The 20,751-nt window shown below is 42.7% G+C and overlaps 1 protein-coding gene across 2 annotated transcripts in view; it reads right to left on the reverse strand.

Moving 5' to 3' along the window:
• Positions 1-1,037: 1,037 nt before the first annotated feature.
• The window catches only part of NAF1 (nuclear assembly factor 1 ribonucleoprotein), a 72,906-nt gene continuing 53,192 nt past the window's right edge, over positions 1,038-20,751 (reverse strand). For both annotated transcript variants that reach the window (XM_077815423.1, XM_077815422.1), the window contains exons 6-8: positions 19,084-19,135; positions 6,607-6,712; positions 1,038-1,815 (exon numbers count right to left, since the gene is read on the reverse strand). In XM_077815423.1, the coding sequence (XP_077671549.1) occupies positions 1,367-1,815; positions 6,607-6,712; positions 19,084-19,135 (607 nt within the window). In that variant the 3' untranslated portion in view covers positions 1,038-1,366. The remainder of the gene's footprint in view (positions 1,816-6,606; positions 6,713-19,083; positions 19,136-20,751) is intronic.

A 20,751-nucleotide genomic window follows, 5' to 3' on the forward strand; every position in this document is an offset into this window, starting at 1 on the left:
CTAGAAGCTTATCAGAAGTCATTCGTCTTATTGGTCCCTAGTAAGTAAGTCTCTCCAACCCTTCCACAAGGGTTGGGGTCCCATTTGCACAGAAGTCCTGTCCATTTGCTGGATCAGAAAGAGGGCCCATTGTCATTATAAACTCGATTTTATACCAAAAGCCCTTTTTGCTCTCTGGTAAAAACCAGTCTGAACCAGCATACACAAACCTCCTCAGGGGCTGATAATTCTCTAGAAGTGGTTACAGCCTGAGTGATTTGCCTTAATCACCTCCCTACTCTTTTTTATTTCCTGGAGGAGTTGTGGTAACACTCCCGCAATGGAGCTACATACAATCCCTGGTCCACTGTGATACATAAACCATTCATGAAACTTAACAATGTGGTCCCTCGAGATACTGCATGGAGTTGTAATATCTGTCACAGTACCCTCTTAGAAAGGGTATATAATATTGGTCTTTTGAATGTGATGAAAGTAGACTGAATTATGTCATTTTTTTCAACAAGTTGTACAGAAGCAACATTTTCAGTTAAGATACGACAAACTACAATATTTACTTTTTTCCTAAAATATTTTTCTGGACCAATCATCATGCTATCTATGTCAATATACCCTTATTTTCATCTCAAGAGCAAATATTTTCTCTCATACCTCTATCAGATTGATACTTTATATCAGGGGTAGGGCAACCTATGGCATGAATGCCAAAGGCGGCACACAAGCTGATTTTCAGTGGCATTCACACTGCCCGGGTCCTGGCCACCAGTCCGGGGGGCTCTGCATTTTCATTTAATTTTAAATGAAGCTTCTTAAACATTTTAAAAACCTTATTTACTTTACATACAACAATAGTTTAGTTATATGTTCTAGACTTATAGAAAGAGAGGGTCTAAAAATATTAAAATGTATTACTGGCACGCAAAACCTTAAATTAGAGTGAATAAATGAAGACTCAGCACACCACTTCTGAAAGGTTGCTGACCCCTGCTTTATATAAATGCTAGTTCAAAAGTTGCTACAAAAACACATCTAGACAGTTACAATGTAAAAATAACGTTTATTAATTCTTGGAATACTTCAAACTTACCACATATTATCAAAGTTAACTCATTATTCAATATATTTCATTTTTTTAAAAGATAGGCTATCAAAAGAAACACCAGTCTTTGCATGTCTGATATCGCTGCATAAGGCTGTATCTATTTAGCATTAGAACTTTGGATTTGTTCTGTTCTTACACATAATTTAAGCTCCCTCATATAAAATGTAAATAGCAATCACAAATCATAAGGGGGTTTGTGAGTGGGAAAGCCATAGTTTTCCAAGATCTGCCGCTCATTGTACACTCAGTCATGAAAATACTCGTCTAACTGGGAGATCCAAACTGAGATGGATGACCATTTGGAGAAGCAGGCGGTGGGGGTGGAGGTGGGGGCGGGGGGAATGGGAATGGTGGACTATAAATGTTAGAGTACATGTTGGGCCCTGTCCACATCATGTTTGGATTTGGGGGTGGAAAGTGATGCATCTCATTACCAACAGGTCCAAATCCTGGAGGAGGAAAAGGATACTGCAGCATCATGGGATTTTTTTGTCTGTGAGGCTGTGGAAACATTGCAGATTCTTGATGTAGCCTGTGATCTGAAGAGTACAAGTGAGGAGGTCTTAGTTGTGGTCTTGAGAAGCTTGGATTAACAGATGGATGAGGAAACCTATCCCTTGAGAAGCCAGGATTAAATTCTCTGCCACGATAGCCTCTTGAATAATTTGAAGTAGGCAGTTGTACAGACTGATGCTGAACTTCTTTTTTCTCACCTTAAAAAATAGCCACAGAATTACATTTTTTTAGTATTTATATTCAAATTTTGGAACTTGGACTATATTTAAAACAGCTTAGTCTAAAAGTCTGACAAAACAGGTGGTCTTCTCTTTATCTTTAAAATCTAATACTTAAACAGTATACGAATAAAAATATGCAACTCGCGTTTAAACAAACTCAAAACAAGGACTAGAATATGCTTAGCGTTTATCAGCTGACCTATTTGTGTTTTAAAAATGATGAAAAAAACAAACATATGAACTGTAAGGTATCTTTTAAACATCTGAAATTAGTAAATGTTGTGTGATTAGTGTGGTCAGTGTGGTCAATAAATTACCATTTGTAAACAAAATGTTAAATGAACTCCATTAGGGTGGGAGGGTTTAAAACAATGCTGAAACAACAGTGATATTTAGTGAGTTTTTCTTATAAGATTTGAAGGCTTGAAATTTAGTAGTAAAAAGAAGAAACATCAGCTTTTTCCCTCCTCCAGCATACATGGTTTATTTACCATAGAGATACTCAAATTATGAATAGCACACTCTAAAGTTTTCTTTACAATAAAATTTAAAGAGTTCGTTTTGAATAGAAAAAATATAAAGCTGAAGATGTAAAATTTGTGTTCTGATTCGGTGCAGGAGTTTTCACATTTTAACTCCACTGAACATGCTAAGATTACTGGTACTGGATTTACCTAACAACCAACCAAATGTTTATTGGGTAAATCCAACAAACCCAATACGTTGCCTGTAGCCATCAAAAAAAACCACCACATTTTGGTCAGATAAGAAGCCAAGAGATCATATTTATGCACAGAGTTGACCAATATATGCAAGGCTAATTATAATTATATCACATTATCAACGTGAATTATTGATTCCACATATATTAATATGCCTTAAGCATACAGTATCAATATAACTTTATACTGTATATCTATTTCTAGCAGTTACAGGGCCTGTTTTGACCTATGTCTTTTTACAAGCCTGTTCACTTATGCTAAGTATCACTTTACAAAGCTGAAGTCAGCTTTGACATTAGAACACAAGAAATGTACCAAAGGCAAAATACATTAATGTTCTGACCCAGTACAAGCAGAGGAGGTATCTTCATGAACCACTATCACGAATACTAGTATCCAAAATAAGAATAAGGACGGAACAGAACAACAAGTTAAAGAACTGGGTCAAACTGGTGGATTTTAGTGATATGTACAAAGTTTTGTAACTTGCAATATCATTTATAGGATGATAAACACGCCTAGTTAAAATATGTAACTTTGGGAGGATCCCTTGTGTGTATGTTGAATTTACCACCACCTGCACAAGACAGATTCCTTGAAACTAACATCCTTTAGCAATAAACCTGACTGACAATGGTTATTTGGTCTCTTGAATACATTTCATACCAAATCAAAGTGTGGTCAAGCAATTGACTATACAATTTATCAACAGCAGTATGCAGAATCTTGATTTCACCATTTAAATTTTACACGTGTCATGCAAGGTAGTGTCAAAGGATATCCCCTATATTAACTCTAATTAGTTAGTTTATCAGAGTAAGCACATAAGAGGCTTAATCAGGATTTTGATTTTTATGGTAACAAAAAGCAAGTCATGGAGCCCTTAATTAAAAGGTATTTTGACTCACTTGGGAAGATCATTTTAAAAGCATGTACATTTAAAAAACTGAGCTTATTATTCCACTGAAAGGAAAATTATCAGGATATCTTTGGTCATAAAATATTCACAAGGTTCAGCATTAGTCATCTAGGGAATTTACATTTTTATTGACATCCCTACTGTTGTAAGAATTGAGCCAACAGGTTAATTATGAGCTCATCTGTAAAAAAAAAAAAAAAAAAAAAAGTAAGCAAGTTCATAAGAGTTCACAATCTATAACAACAAATGTCAATGGGAAAAGAAGCAAAACAGAAAAACTCAATTAGCCCCAATAAAAAGGCCTAGTGATATAACTGAAGGACTATGTTAAAATCATGCTTGGTAAACAAGAAAAGTGTGGAACTGAAAATCAATAGGCCAAAATTGGTGTTTCGAAAACTAGGCCTAACAATTGGTGACCAAAAATAATGAAAGAATGGACTATTCCATCCAAACCTCCCTTTCGGGGTCCTTAAAAAACAAGACTTTAAAAAAAAAATTAGCAAAAGCAGCAGCTGTTTGCCAGCAGCTACTGAAACAAGCTTCCCATCATGGCTGCCATCCCCAAGGTCTCCTGGGACCCCAGAACTTCTTTATCCTGAACTTGAAAGATGTCTTAAGCAAACTGTGTGAGTGAGAGAGCGAGCACGCTAGATGACATCACCAGCTCAAGTTGAATCCTGCATACTTTCAGGGATGTTAGACTTTGCCAACTACTTGACACTCTGTGTGTCCTTTTCTTTCCCCATCTTACTTCTTCCCTTTCCTTTTCCCTTCTGTCTAATAAAAGCTAAGACTGCATATTTTGTAACACTGCTATAAGCCTGTGGCCAGAAAGAGGCACCTCACAGCAGTGCCCTGAACAGCCCAAGGCTGTTGCCAAGTCTTGGAATGGCTGATATTTCCAGAGGAGAGGATGCAAGGGAAAGACAACCCCAGGTATAGAAGCTGCATTTTCTCTCTCTCTTATTCTTCTCTCCCCTTTTGTGTTTTTGTCTTATATCTTCTTAGGAAACAAGATCAGACTTTAACAGCAGCAGCAGCAACAGCTCCAGCCTATCACAACTAATTACCTCTCTTTTTCCCAAAAAGGACTGCTATTATTATCTTTGATATCATCAAAAAGACTGTCAAACAAGGGTTTTTGTCCTTCTAAAAATTCTCTTCAGCTCAGGGGAAAGGGAACAAGGGATGTTGTAAGGCTTTCATTTTAACTTAATACTTTACGTTTTAAATGCTTAACTGTTTTTCCTTTTTTTCTGTACCTTTAATAAAAAGTTAGTAGGATTTTTAATGGCATTTACCATAGCACTAAGCAGGCTGAGGTTTTTGTATACCAAACACTGAACCCAGTTTAAAATGTTTAATGTTGAACACTAACTGGGTTAAATAACACCTTTGACTCATTGGGCCCATTTATTCAATCTAAACTAGCACGCCATTATATTGTGTTTGCATACACATGCAAATTTAATATTAAGTATATACATAATCTTCCATACAACATAATAATTAAGCAAAGTAATATTTTTAGTTCACAATAAAGTTCTCATTTAATCTGTAAATATTTAAGCTCATCTGATAGCAATTCTTTGTTCCAATTTAGTGAGATATGTTTGTGTTTGGCTTTCAGACTCAAAACCAAAAGAGAAAAACAATGGTGAACTCTTGCAAATTCCAGGTCACCACTAAACTAGTGTATCAAGGACAACTCTTACCAGTGGTTTAAGGGTTAGACTATTCTAAAAAACTTTGGTGCGTTTGTGAAATTTCTATAGATAAATCAACATATAACAGATACTTTATTTTTCCAGTAAAGAAATGAGATTATTTAAATGTCAGGTACACCAGAATCCTTGCCAGACTATGTACTCTTTAATTGGTTAATGTAAATGCGGGGGGGTGTGGTTAGGCTCCAGGGAAATTTTTTTCACCAGATAAAAGACATTATATACATATACAGTATAAGTTTTAAATAATTCTATACTAATATTTTAATACTGTACTCACCAATGAGGATTGTGAAGCTTGGTTGAGGCAGGGGCGTAGCAGGATTGGGGCTTGCCCCATTCCACCCACCTGAGGCTCTTGTCAGGGAGTGGGATGGGGGCGTGGGGGCTTATCCCGTTGTGCCAGCCCAGTGATGCTGCTGGGGAGCGGGGTCAAGGCATGGGGTCTTGCCCCAGTCCACCTGCCCAGCGCTCCTGCCGGGGAGCAGGGTGGGGACACAGGGGCTTGCCCACTCCCTGGCTGGAATGCCAAGCGGGAGGAACGGGGCAAACCCCTGCGCCCCCACCCCGCTATCCGGCAGGAGCGCTGGGCGGGCAGAATGGGAGGAGACACACAACGTAATCAGGGAACATTGCAGGACTTTAAAGGAGTATGTTCTCTAATAGGTCAGCGACCTAACAACAAAACAACATTAACTGGGACAACATTAAGTGAGGGGTTACTGTAAATGATGAACTGAGTGCTTCATCAAGATTAAATGTTTTCATTTAGTGGGTAGCGTCTTCTCTCTCTATTCAATGCCTCTGCACGGAGGCAACTGTGTCCTTCCAGCCAAGGTGACTGTGATGCAGCTCCCAGGAAGTCTGTCAGTTTTGATATATGTTGTCTAGAGAGGGACACTAATGAGTCATTTCTCCTTTTGTGAGAGTTTGTGACAGCTGCCCCCACTGTGTTCTCAGCTGCTGTCAGCTACGGAGTAAAAAACTGAATTCCATTCCTAACCATGTTTCAACAATCACACTAGATCAGCAGATTTACTTTTCATTTTTGGATAGTACGTAAATTCACAATTTAGAATATTCATTATATGTACCACAGATACTTAATAAATTATGTATATTTACATAAAAAAGTGATCATTTAGTAAAACAATAATCTCCTCATAAAACTTATTAGTGTGTTTATCTGTATCAAATAGTGCAAGTTTAAGGGATATGCCCTCATGTGCTTTTAATTACAATTTTTAAAAGAACTGAAAGATTTCATGATGAAATGTACCAAAGCTCCAATATTAAACCAGTATGAAATTTAAAGGAACATCTATCACTATGCTTTTCAGACTTGGTTTGAGGGACTGAGGTTAAACCATTTATTTTCTCTATGGTATTTACTCACTTGAGTCATTCATTTCTGATTTGGGTTTCTTTCTTTCTTGATTCCGAGATTTCTTTTTCTTTGTTATTCCCTGCCTCTCCATTTCATCATCACTGAAATCTAAGGCCTTAGAGAAGTACAAAAAGATGATATTTAGAAAAATTGTCAAAAAATTGTTATACATTTAAAAGTCAACATTTTAACTTTTAGAATACCTTACAGAGGTCCTTTGGAAAATAGGCTGATCAAGTAATTACAGACTGTATCATAATGCATATGCACAAGGGATTTAAATTAAGATTTCACAGACAACTTTAATTCTATCATTTCCTAACTTCTGAATGCTTAATTTAGTTGTTTGGATGTAATAACTAACTATACATGTGTATATAAACATACATGCAGTATTGTTAATAGTTACTGGATGCTGCCTACAATGTATTTTTACTCATTAGAAGTTATCAAAAAACAGGGTCAACCAGTTATTACACAGCTAATAATTCCTCATTCAAAAATTTGAACTGGCCAGAAAAACCCTCTGCAGTATGTTGGCAGCAAAGGCATATTTAGGCCTGATAGAAGTGTGTTGTGAATTTAGGAGTTTGTCTGATAACATTTAACAGCATAAGCAGAACTGCGCATGTGTAAGAAATTGCATGTTAATCATGTTTATGAGTAAAAGACCAGATAAAGTAACTAAAAAAAGCTAGAAAAGATCCACTTGAACAAACACAAAACTTGTAATGGAGGATGAAAGTTAACATAGAAATGAGAGACTAATGCATATAAGAAAAGAAAGTTATAAATAAGTAAGTTTGTGTAACAAAGGGAGGTTGACGTATTGTCCAGTGTTGGAGGCGATTATGATGGGATCGTTCTGATGAGCTTCCTACTTGTAAGTAACTGATCACCACTTGCTAAGCACTTTGCCGTAATAAAGATTTCTTAGACACATGTACAGATTAAGTGAATCTCAATCCAACACAGCACATACTATAAATCCTGATATGGGGGGATGGAGAAATAACATTAATTTTTCTTCTTTTCTTCCCTCAGTCCAACAAATTCCCAGCTACTAAACAAAAATATTGATTAAAATTTGGGCCAAAGTGCCTTTTACTTTTCAAGGTATTTAGGCAACTAACTCATGGAAATCAGTGGGCGCCTAAATGCCTTTAAAAATCTGATCCTTCTAATTATTCAATTGCCTAGAGGCTGCAGTGAGAAATTAACCATTTACACAGAGGACAGGGTGCTTGTTAAGCATTCATTATGACAAATCAAGCTTGAAAAATAATCCAATACATAAAGTATTTTTTGTGAATAGTGCTAATCAACAGCAAAAAAAAAAAAAAAAAGTTACTCACTTTCTCGTAACTGTTGCTCTTCGAGATGTGTTGTTCATGTCCATTCCAGGCAGGTGTGCGCGCGCCGCGTGCATGCCAGCCAGAAGATTTTTCCCTTAGCAGCATCTGTAGGGTCGGCCTGGGCGCCCCCTGGAGCAGCACCGTCATGGTGCCCAATATCGGGCCCCGCCGGCCCCCACCTCCTCAGTTCCTTCTTGCCTACTATTCCGACAGAGGGGTAGGAGGGTGGGTATTGGAATGGACATGAACAACACATCTAGAAGAACAGTTATGAGAAAGTGAGTAACCAGTTTTTCTTCTTCGAGTGATTGTTCATGTCCGTTCCAGGCAGGTGATTCACAAGCTAGAGCTCAGGAGGTGGGGTCGGAGTTATCCACAGAAAAGAGCACGGCTCACCCAAGAGCCGCATCGTCTGAACTGCTGTGTAATTGCATAGTGCAACGTAAATGTATGCATCGAGGACCACGTAGCTGCCCTGCAAATTTCCTGAATAGGGACTTGTGCCAGGAGTGCCACAGAGGAGGCCTGGGCCCTGATAGAATGAACGGTTATCTGCGGAGCGGGTTCCTTTGCCAGGGTATAGCACTCCCTAATGCAGGACGTTATCCATGATGATATGCGTTGAGAAGATCCTGGGAAGCCCTTCATTCTGTCTGCCACGGTTACAAAGAGTTGGACGGACTTCCAGAATGACTTAGTTCTCTCTCTATAAAAGGCTAAGGCCCTACGCACGTCCAGTGAGTGCAGCCTACGCTCCCCATCAGAGGAGTGTGGCTTGGGATAAAACACTGGGAGGAAGATGTCCTGGGTCATGTGAAAATGGGAGACAACCTTCAGGAGAAAAGCCGGATGAGGCCTGAGCTGGACCTTATCCTTATGAAAAACTGTGTAAGAGGGCTCAGACATGAGGGCCCTGAGCTCCAAAACCTGTCGAGCCAAGGTAATTGCCACAAGGAACACGACCTTGAATGAGAGATATAACAGGGAGCAGGTGGCCAGAGTTTCAAATGGTGAGCCTGTAAGCCTGAAGAGGACTAAATTGAGGTCCCAGACAGGGACCAGCCGATGCGTGTGTGGGAAAAGCCTGTCCAAACCCTTGAGAAAATGACTGACCATAGGGTTTGCAAAGACCGAGAGACCATCTGAGCCTGGATGGAAGGCGGAGATAGCGGCCAAGTGGACCCTTATTGATGACCGGGACAAGTCTTGATGCTTTAGGTGAAGGAGGTAGTCCAGTATAAATGATATGGAGGCAAGGAGTGGCGACTGACTACGTTGTTCCGCCCAGATGGAAAACCTTTTCCACTCGGCCAGGTAAGTAGCCCTGGTGGAGAGCTTTCTACTACCCAGGAGGACTTGTCTGACCTGGTCCGAATAAGACAGCTCTGCGGCACTTAGCCATGGAGCATCCAGGCTGTAAGGTGGAGCGACTCCAGATTCAGGTGCCGGCCTTGGTCCAGCGTGATCAGGTCAGGGACCAGCGGTAAGGTGAGTGGGACCACTATAGACATTTCCAAAAGTGAGATGAACCAGTGCTGATGCGGCCATGCCGGCGCTATTAGTATGACTCGGTCCCGGTCCCTGCAGATCTTGAGGAGCACCCTGTGGACTAGGGGGATAGGTGGGAAAGCATATAGCAGGCAGCCCTCCCATGAGAGAAGAAAGGCGTCCCCGATGGACCCCAGGCCATGGCTCCCGAGGGAACAAAATGTCTGACATTTCCTGTTGCCCGGAGTGGCGAACAGGTCTATCTGGGGAGACCCCCAGAACCGGAAGATTGAGCTCAGATCTGGCCGAAGGGACCACTCATGGTCATTGAAGATCCGGCTAAGACTGTCCACCAATGTGTTTCACACCCCTGGGAGGTATGAAGCTGCAGGTGGATCGAGTGCTCTGTGCAGAAATCCCACAGTGCAAGGGCTTCTCGGCACAGGGGAGAGGTGCATGCACCCCCGTTTGTTGATATAAAACATCGCCGAGGTGTTGTCCATGAGGATTGAAACACATCTGCCCATTATGTGCGTTTTGAAAGCGTAGCATGCCAGACGCACTACACTCATCTCTTTGACATTGATGTTAAGAGCGAGGTCCACCGGAGACCAGAGGCCTTGGGTCTTGAGGTCCCCTAGGTGAGCCCCCCAACCCAGATCCGAGGCGTCTGACACCAAGGTGAGCAAGGGCTGAGGGCTGGGAAAAAGGCACCTCTGCGCAAACCATTCGAGGGTCGAGCCACCATAGGAGGGAGTCCAGTACAGGCGGAGCACGGTTACGACCAGGGAGGTTCGCCCTGGCTTGGGTAGTGTCCAGGACCGCGCCTATGAACTCCATCCTCTGCACCGGGGACAGGTTAGATTTCTCCTCGTTCAGGAGGAGACCTAAGTCGAGGAAGGTCCTCCTTCAAAACTCGACCTGAGCCTCCACCTGGGTTCTCGAGCGACCTTTGATCAGCCCAGTCATCGAGGTATGGAAAAACCTGTATCTGGCACTTGCGCAGGAACGCCGTGACGACTGCCATGCATTTTTTGAATACTTGGGGGGCAGTCGACAGTCCAGACAGGAGAATGGTAAACTGGTAGTGGCCTCCGTTCACCACGAATCTGAGATAGCATTTGTGATATGGGACTACTGCGATATGAAAATACACGTCCTTCAAGTCGAGGGTGGTGTACCAGTCTCCTGTCTGGAGGTTAGTGAGACCATGCGGAACTTGAGTTTCTTTACGTACTTGTTCAGCTGTCGCAGGTCCAGTATGGGTCTGAGGAAATACCGGGAGTAGAAACCCTTGCCCCTAAGCTACTGAAGAACCTCCTCCACTGCCCCTACCAAGAAGGGGGACTGCTTCTCTTGAATTAGAAGTTGCTCGTGAGAGGAGTCCCTGAAGAGGGACGGGGCAGAGGGTTAGGAGGGGGCGGGGGGGTACAGAATTAGATGGAATATCCCCTCTCAACCATGTGGAGCACCCATCGGTCTGAAGTAATTCAAGACCAGGCACAGTAGAAAGGGGATAGACAGGACGAGAAAGTAAGATGGGAAGGATCCAATGGTTGTACTGGCAAGCCGTCCTCGACCGTATCCTCAAAAGGGTGATCTAGAGCCCAGTGGGGCCCTGGGCTGGCCCAAGCTTTGTCCAGAGGGAGCTTTGCCTCCTCCGAGTGCTCCTGTTCGACCTATGCGGAGTGTCCTGGCGGTTTTCGGGTTGGTAAGGACGAGCGGCAGGTTGAGGCCTAAAATGTTTGCGCTGGAGAGCAGGCATGTGAAGCCCCAGTGAGCGAAGGGTAGCCCTCAAGTCCTTCAAGCTGTGAAGTCTCTTATGGTTGGCTTACCCCTGGAGTAGAACAGGGGGCATGCGGTCACCAGAGATTTGTCCCTCCTTTGGGGGGAGGATGGCACCAGGAGGCGCATCAGGTCCGTTGCCGCCTCAAACACTTCCAGCGTCGATGGTGGTTGTATGTCCACCAGATGGTTCAGGGATCGAGGAGGGTTCGGACTCGACTGGACCCCAGCCGGGGCAGAAACTGACGAAACCCTGGGCGGAAGCGAGGCAGAGGCGGTCTGTCCCAAGCCACTCGTGGACAGCGCCGGCCCCTTAGGCTTCAAGGGGGGTGATCGGTCCCTCACCAGCCTCTTCTTTACTGGCACGGGAGATGGAGAACGCTGCCGAACTGAGGCTGACGCCCTGTGGCCCGAGTAGTGGCAGTGCCAGTGGGCTTTAGAATCCTTAGCCCGGCCCATTTCGCATGCCGTTGGCGCCGGAGCACTGCACAGCGAAGAGGACATGCTCAGTGCCGGGCCGTTGGGTCTCGGGTCGGATTGCGGTCTCAGAGCCACCTCCATGAGCAGGCGTTTTAGTCTCTGCTCTCTGTCCTTACGGGTTCTTGGGTGGAAACCCTTGCAAATGCGGTACTTGTCCTTTTGATGAGTCTCACCAAGGCACTGCACGCAAGATGAGTGAGGATCACTCTTGGGCATAAACTTTCCACAGGACTCACAGAGTTTAAACCCCGGAGACCCGGGCATACCCCCAAAGGGGAAACGAACTATCTAACAAACCACTGCTAACTATATGAAAAGTACAACTATAGAGAATAACTGTTTACACTCAGAACAAAGACACTGCTAAGGCGCTTGCTCTAAGAGCGAGCAAAGTTCCAGCTAGCCGTCATGGGTGGTAAGAAGGAACTGAGGGGGTGGGGAGTCGGCAGGGCCCGATATTGGGTGCCATGAAGGCGCCACTCCAAGGGGCACCCAGGCCAACCCTATGAACGCTGCTAGGAGAAAAATCTTCCGGCTGGCATGCACACCTGCCTGGAATGGACATCAATAATCACTCGAAGAAGAAAACACCAATACATTTTAACTTAATGCCTCTTACATTAATTCATTATCCACACGTACAGAATATAAAATATACACATTTTATACAATAGAAGTTTCCCAACTAAAGTAAATTTTAAACCTGCATGGTGGTGGTAAGAACACTGCTTGCTGAAAGCTGGAGTAACAAGAGGAAAATACTTCTTTATTTTAAAGAATATTGATCTTTAGAGACCATTTGCCACTATTATAATGCATTCAATACTTCTGCAACATTTGTATTCTGATTTAGCTTGGCTATGCAGCATTTGGAATTCTGGCTAACACAATTCATTTAAAATTAATATTACTCATTAAAACGTCACAGCATCCACCCACACACTATGAAGAAGTCTTGTGGTGTGATTAGTTCTTTGAGAACTTGCTCCTTTGTTCTGGACTTAAAAAAACGAAATAAAACAAAACCATAACTAAAGCCAAAATTATTTTGCTACTATACTAAGAACCCATATTAGTAAGTGCAGAAAAACAAAATGGGCACCTGTTTCTATTAAAGGCAGTGAGCTAACACACTGCTGAAATGCTTGGATTTAAACAAAAATCATTAAAAAGGTAACACAGACCAGCACATTGCTATATTCAGACTTCTTGTATTACACTCATAAGCGAACCATAAAAGTCATGAAGTATATGCCAATATAATGTTTATGATTGAAAAAGCCTTTCAGCAACTTTTTCCAGTCATGATTCTTAAAAGACCTTGCATAATCTTTGCTCCCGCCCTAGAACAACTAAGGTATCTCCTGCAGCTAACTTTTTTGTTTCACTTAATGCGCTGTAAGAATCACCTTATGGAAGAGCTGCAACGACTTCCCCTGAGCATTGTAGCAAATGGACCAATCTCAGAGTTTGCTAGAAAAAGCTGTGTGGCTTAACTGCCCAGATATCATCATGTGACCCCAAAGATGGGGGCCCAAGGCATGGGACAACTGAGTTGATGGTTAATCCAGACCTACTTGAAAATTACAAACTTGCCAGTAAAAAGTGTTAAGGCAGAGAGTTATATGGGTCCCTGGTGCCTGTGCTCCACTAATATTTAAGAATGTGGGCCTGGCTCCACCAATGTTTGGGCTTACTGCACTTTGGGGGGCCCCACACTTCAGTGGGATGAGGGGTCCAGGGCGACCTGGGGGGTTAGTGGGGGTCCTGGCGCTGGCAGCAGGGAGCGACCTGGCCCCAGCTCGCCCCTGTTCCACCCCCATTCCACCCCTTCCCCCAAGCCCCTGCCTCTTTCAGGCTTCTGCTCCATCCCCCAATGCCGGGAGTCAGCTGGGTGGGGCAGAGTGGGGTGGGCTGGGGCCGGGTCACTTGCTGCTGCCTGCATCAGGCCCCCCACTAGCCTCCCAGACCACCCCGTATCACCCTGAAGCACGGGCCCCCCCAAAGTTTGGTAAGCCCAAACACTGGTGGAGCCAGGTCCACGTTCTTTAAATATTGGTGGAGCATGGACACCACAGACCCACCAAAAGTTATATAAACCTGGCGCCATGGCGTTAAGCCCATATGTTAAAGAGAGAACAAGGAAAAGAGGCCTGAAATGGTTTGACCTAAGTGTGAGAAAATAGGAGTTAGGTGCTTCAGTGCTTTTGAAAATCCTACTAGGCACACCTCTGAATATTTAGGCACCTAAATACCTGAAGAAATCAGACCCTAGCTAACTAGAATATGGTTTAATACTAGAAATTAAAGGAGTATTGGATCATAATTACAGAAAAGTGACTCGGCGAAAAAGAAGGTCCTTCATCCATGTAAGATTGCTAGGGACCCTTTTGTAGCCTGTACTGGAGAGAGCTCTTGTATAGCACCAGTAAACCTTGGTTTTTGAAGGCTGTTCCAAAGCTCAAGTGATGCTGAGAAAAGTGGAATGAGCCCCATTCCACAAATAGGAATGTAATGGCAATGCTCTCAGAGAAGAACTACTGCTGGATAGCTCCACAACTTATTTCTGGAAACAGTCTCCAGAAAGAAAGGTTTCTTACTTGTAAACTGGAGTTCTTCGAGATGGCTCTGCATATTCACACATATGGGTTTTGCACTGCCTAGTGGTGCCTAATGATAGAACCTTCTCCAAGCAGCATCCATTAAGAGCGCTCTCACGCCCCCTGCCACATCTTCCTTCAGCATCTCCAAACGTTCTGAGGGCAAGGCTATATAAGGGGATGCAGTGCCCTCTACCACCTGTGTTCCTTCCACCACCACCACAGAGACACAGAACAAAAGGGCTGAGAAAGAGGGGAAGGCAGGTGGGAAGTAAATAACCTTCATTTCTTCTTTGAGTGGGTCTGCATATTATTACATAAGAACAGCCTCCTGGGTCAGACCAAAGGTCCATCTAGCCCAGTATCCTGTCTTCTGACAGTGGCCAAAGCCAGAAGCCCCAGAGGAAATGAACAGAACAGGCAATCATCCATCCTGTCACCCATTCCCAGCTTCTGGCAAACAGAGCGTAGAGACACCATCCCTGCCCATCCTGGCTAATAGCCATTGATGGACCTATCCTCCATGAACTTATCTAGTTCTTTTTTGAACCCTGTTATAGTCTTGGCCTTCACAATGTCCTCTGGCAATGAGTTCCACAGGTTGACTGGGCATTATGTGAAGAAATACTTCCTTTTGTTTGTTGTAAACCTATTGCCTATTAAACATATAGCACAACCTCACTAATTGACAACTGTGACAGAGCCATCCATCACACATTACTGATGTTGTAAGCCAGTCCCCAATTCAAGAAAGCATTTAAGCACATGCTTAACTCTTATCATGACACATGGGTCTCGAACGCAGGGTTCATAGTCACGGCCGTGCCCCAACCCGCCACCTCGCAGTCTCCATTTATAGGCAGTTTGATAAGCAGTTCTGAAAATAACCTGGAGGAGGGAACACAGTCCTAACTGAACAGAAACTGAAACACCATTCTACCCAATCTAGCTTCATACCGTGAGGCCAAATCGAGAGTATAATACTTAGCAAAAGTGTGTACAGAACTTCTGGTCGCAGCTCTGCAAATTTCAGTAACAGACACTCGCTTAAGGTAAAGAATAGAAGCCGCTGCAGCTCTAGTGGAATGAGATTGTACTGTTGCTGGCACAGGAATGTCTGCTCATGTGTAACATTCAATAATACATTTTAATCCATCTAGAAATAGTCTGGGAATAACTGTATAACCAATGTGATTGTTAGCATAAGACATGAATAATCTAGATGATTGTCAAAAGCTTTTAGTTTTATCTAAATATGCAAGAGCTCTTACTTCCAAAGTACGTAAAACAGATCACCCTTATTAATGTGCAACTTTGGAAAATAAATACCATCAAATTAATTGTCTGATGTGAAAATCAGAAGCCACTTTTGGCAAAAACTGGGATCAGTCCTAAGAACCACCTTATGTTTATGAAAGGACATAAAAGGTGGACCAGCCATCAAGACATTCAATTCACTCACACCCTTTCGGCTGTTATGACAATAATGAATTCCATTTTAACTGACAAATGATAAGGAACACTGATCCAAGGATTCAAAAAGGTGGCTCCTCGAGTGTAACTAAAACCAAATTAAGATCTCAAGGAGGGACAAGATTTCTCAAAGGGGGAATGCATAATGCATTGCCCCTTCATAAACTTCTTAACCATATTATGCACAAGCAGCCATCTACTAAAAAATGGTAAGCAGAGATCTATTTGAAAGTTCAGTTGTCAGCCGAATGAGATAACCCCTTAGTTTTTAAGGTGCATTAAATGTTCTAAAACACAAGGTATGGAAGCTGAGACCAGAAAATCAGACTTTCACTTCATCCAAGCCACAAATCTGGTCCATTTCAAATGGTAACACATTCTACCTCTCTAGAATTAAGCAGTATATCCTGAACCAATGAGGAACATGTCTGTTCAAGAGCCAGAGTCTGATCACCCAGGCCATCAGGCAAAAGCACTGCTGATCTAGATGAAGAATCCTGCCCCCTTGCTGAGACAGAAGAAGACATACAAAGACTCCACTGAACAGCTGAAGGGGATCCATAAGCCACTGTGGATACCACCAAGCAGGAGCAACCAGAAGCATCTTAATCCTAGCCTGACTTATCTTTCTCACTACCTTCTGAATCAAAGGAAGCGGGGGGAGGGGAGCATACAGATGGCCCCTTTCCGTAGTGTAGAATGAAAGCATCTGATATGGATTGACTATTCCTGTCTGCACTTGAATAGAAAGGGCAACACTTTTTGTTGAAACTCATAGCGAACAGGTCCATGTCTTGCTGACCCCAACTGGAAAATATGCTCTGAATCAACTGATCCTTCAGCGACCATTCATATATTTGAGAACTGTGTCTATTGAGACAATCTGCAATTGTGTTCTGACCTGCTAAATGTAGGACCACTGGATAAATGTCACCAAGAATGCACCAGTCCCATAATCTAATCACCTCCGCACATAGCTTAGCAGGGTGAGCACCCACATTTGTTGGCATAACACATAGCAGAACTACTTGCAGAAACCTTCCATGTGAGGGAGGAATGATCTGAGGGACAGACAAATGGCTCAAGTCCAACACAATGTGCAAGCCACTCTCTTGAAAAGACCAGTGACCTCAAACTTTAAGTTGGTTCAGATGCACCCTTCATCTCTCCCAACATCTGTTGACACATATGAAGTTACTGTTACCAACAACAGGAGACTGAATTGGACATCTCTGAAAATGTTTGCTGACCACCACATCATGTGTGTCCAGAATGTCTCAAGGCATGATGACTAACATTTGAGGATTATACAGATTTGTTTATATACTCAAGACATCCAATGCTACACTGGTCTCATTCTGAGACATGTAAATGGAATCTTGTAAGTAGTAGCTGCCATGAGACCCAGAGAAAAGATTAGTATCTTAGTGTCATCTGTGAACTTGCATATTTGAACTGCATATATGAACTGAATGTTTAAAATATATTGCAATATCTTTTACAAATTCTGTCCTAGGATAGAAAGGCTTTCCATGCTCCTAGTCCAATATGAAGCCTGTGAATAAAAATTCCGAGATGGACAGAGATTTGATTTTTTGACATTCAGAAGTTGTCCCATGTCTGAGGAAAGGGTGGTTGTAAAAGCAATGAGGCTTAATAGATCCTTGCAAATGGCAGCCTTCAATAACCAATCATCCAAATAAGAGTAAACAGAAATACCCTGCATTCTCAATTGAGCCGCTACGACAGAGAGGCAATTAGTCAAAACTCTTGGTGCTGGAGGCAGGCCAAATGGCAGCACCTTGTCATGGAAATGGTGTTCTGCTGCCACAAAATGAAGGTACTTTCAACGATTGTCAAACTGGCTCTGTGGGTATGGGGAAAGCGGTGGATGTGATATACCTTGACTTTAGCAAAGCTTTTGATACGGTCTCCCACAGTATTCTTGCCAGCAAATTAAAAAAGTATGGATTGGATGAGTGGACTATAAGGTGGATAGAAAGATGGCTAGATCGTTGGGATCAACAGATAGTGATCAACTGCTCGATGTCTAGTTGGCAGCCAGCGTCAAGCAGAGTGCATATAGATCGGTCCTGGGGCCAATTTTGTGCATCTTCATTAATGATCTGGATGATGGGATGGATTGCACCCTCAGCAAGTTTTCAGATGACACTAAGCTGGGGGGAGAGGCAGATACACTGGAGGGTAGGGAAAGGATCCAGAGTAGACAAATTGGAGGATTGGGCAAAAGAAATCTGATGAGGTTCAACAAGGACAAGTGCAGAGTCCTGCACGTAGGATGGAAGAATCGCATGCACTGCTACAGGCTGGGGACCGACTGGCTAAGTGGCAGTTCTGCAGAAAAGGACCTGGGGATTACGTGGACAAGAAGCTGGATATGAGTCAACAGTGTGCCCTTCTTGGCAAGGAGAGTAATGGCATATTGGGCTGCATTAGTAGGAGCATTGCCAGCAGATCAAGAAAAGTGATTATTCCCCTCTATTTGGCATTGGTGAGGCCACATCTGGAATATTGCATCCAGTTTTAGAACCCCCACTAAAGAAAGGATGTGGACAAATTGTAGAGAGTCCAACAGAGAGCAACAAAAATCATTAGGGGGCTGGGGCACATGACTTATGAGGAGAGGCTGAGGGAACTGGGCTTACTTAGTCTGCAGAAGAGAAGAGTGAGGGGGAATTTGATAGCAGCCTTTAACTACCTGAAGGGCGATTCCAAAGAGGATGTAGCTAGGCTGTTCTCAGTGGTGACAGAACAAGAGGCAATGGTCTCAAGTTGCAGTGGGGGAGGTCTAGGCTGGATAATTTGAATCTCTGTTAGGATTGCATTCGCCAGTTGCCTTTCGTCATCCAGCAAATCCTGCACACACAGTGCCATCTTTGTAATTCATAACAGACCATAGCAGCTTGGTAATTTGCCACCCTAATACCAAGAAAAGAACATTTTTATTCCTAGAGAATCAATCTTCTTTCCCTCTCTATCAGCTGAGGTGAAGTGTGCCTGTTCAGACTTCAACCTGCTACTAGCAGCAGTCACTATTAATGAATTAGATGCAGGGTGTGTATGGAAATATAAAAACCCCTCCAAAGATATCTGATATAATTTGTCTGCTTTCTTGGCTATAGACAAAAAGCAAGAGTGGTCCAAACTGTCTTACCAGGCTGGAGCACACCAACAAGGATTGGTAGACATGGGGAAGTAGCCCCATAAACACCGGATGAGATATCGTCTCCATAGGCACTGAAGGCAAATTCAAAGTGGACACCAGGTGATCCACTAAAACTTACCTCAGGTGGTGGCTCTTGGTCATTCTGCCATGATGCATCAGACCCTTTCTCCCTAAAAGATTGGACACAAAGATGTTGAGAAGCTTTTAATAGCAATCTAATTCATTGGTTAACAAGAGATTCCTAATTCTGTGACTTTATCTAAAGTAATTACTTTACAAAAAAACAACACTAAGATAACAGATAGGCAGCTATGGCACCTTAAATAAAACATAAGTGGATTTTAAGCTTGTTTTTAAAACAGTTTCTAACTAATTAGAAATCTATTTCACAGCCTGATAGATCCTGCAGTTACTACACACCATTTCTACAATGCTCCTACTTTGAGCGAAGGCTTCATATAGTTAATATTAAGCTTTGGCTGAGTACTTTTTCAAATTTTTTTTTAAAACCACATTGTTACAGTAAACTGGGGTACCTGTTGTATGGCCATTCTCTTTCCTAAGTGTCTGTTTTGACAATGGCACAGCATAGTTTGGAGGAATAGATAATATTAAAAGGAGGTTCTTCTTACTTATGGTCCTGTGTCCAACCAACTCATCCTCCTCCATATTGCCACTTCAGGTTTGTGCTTACCATTGTGTAACGCCAACAGACCCCGGTTGTCAGCAGGCGGGATCAAACCTGAGAGCTTAGTCCACGAGCCTCTACTGCATAAGCTAAAAGCCAAGTCACTGTTAGCTAAGGCTGCAGAGCAGACTCAATCTCTCTCTCTCTGTGGTCTCGGTGCCACTTGATGGGACATAACACCACACCCAGAAAGTATGTGGGTTACATATGAACTCCCCTTTTTCCCCAAACCACAATGATCACACACTACCTCTTGCTATCGCTTTCATCTCATTCCCCTTTCTGTGATCAGAAACCCCTCACACACACATCCACCACCAGCTGGAGAATGCATTCAACTATTCTCGCAGGTTTCTCTGCAGTTTACTTACTGGCACAATAGAAAGATGGCTTAAGGAAACAAAGGTAAACACTTCTTGTTTAACACAGAAGATGAACAATTACCAGTCCTGAGTTAAATTTCACTCAAAAGTTTGTAAAAAACCTAAACATATCAACATAAAAAGCAAATGCAAAAATGGTCAGCTTGACTATTGTCCCTGAATTTCCACGAGTCAGTCTTCTGCAAATTAGCAGCTATGACAAGTTAAATGGGGGGGGAGGGATAGCTCAGTGGTTTGAGCATTGGCCTGCTAAACCCAGGGTTGTGAGTTCAATCCTTGAGGGGGTCATTTAGGGATCTGGGGCAAAAAAAAATTAAAAAAAAAATAAATAAATTGGGGATTGTGCCTGCTTGGAGCAGGGGGTTGGACTAGATGATCTCCTGAGGTCCCTTCCAACTCCGATAGTCTATGAGTCTATGAGTAAAATTGTACTATCATCCATTTGTGAAAACATCAACACTGTATGCCAAACTTAAATCATGATATTTGAGAAAAAGTTTATGCAAGCCTTTTTTTTTTTAAAAAACAATGAAAATATCTCTCCCCATTTCTTACAAATAATTAAAAAAATGCTTTGATCTCCAATACGAGGATATTTGCTAAGATATTTGTTTATGCTAATGTTCTGTTTCAGTGGTAAGCCATAGCTTGAGCAAAGCACAATAGAGATTTCTAGAAAGCAGTATTGCGGTTCTATTATCCCTTTAAGTTACAG

This window comes from Eretmochelys imbricata, chromosome 4, assembly GCF_965152235.1.
Source record: "Eretmochelys imbricata isolate rEreImb1 chromosome 4, rEreImb1.hap1, whole genome shotgun sequence".
NCBI classification, from domain to species: Eukaryota; Metazoa; Chordata; order Testudines; family Cheloniidae; genus Eretmochelys; species Eretmochelys imbricata.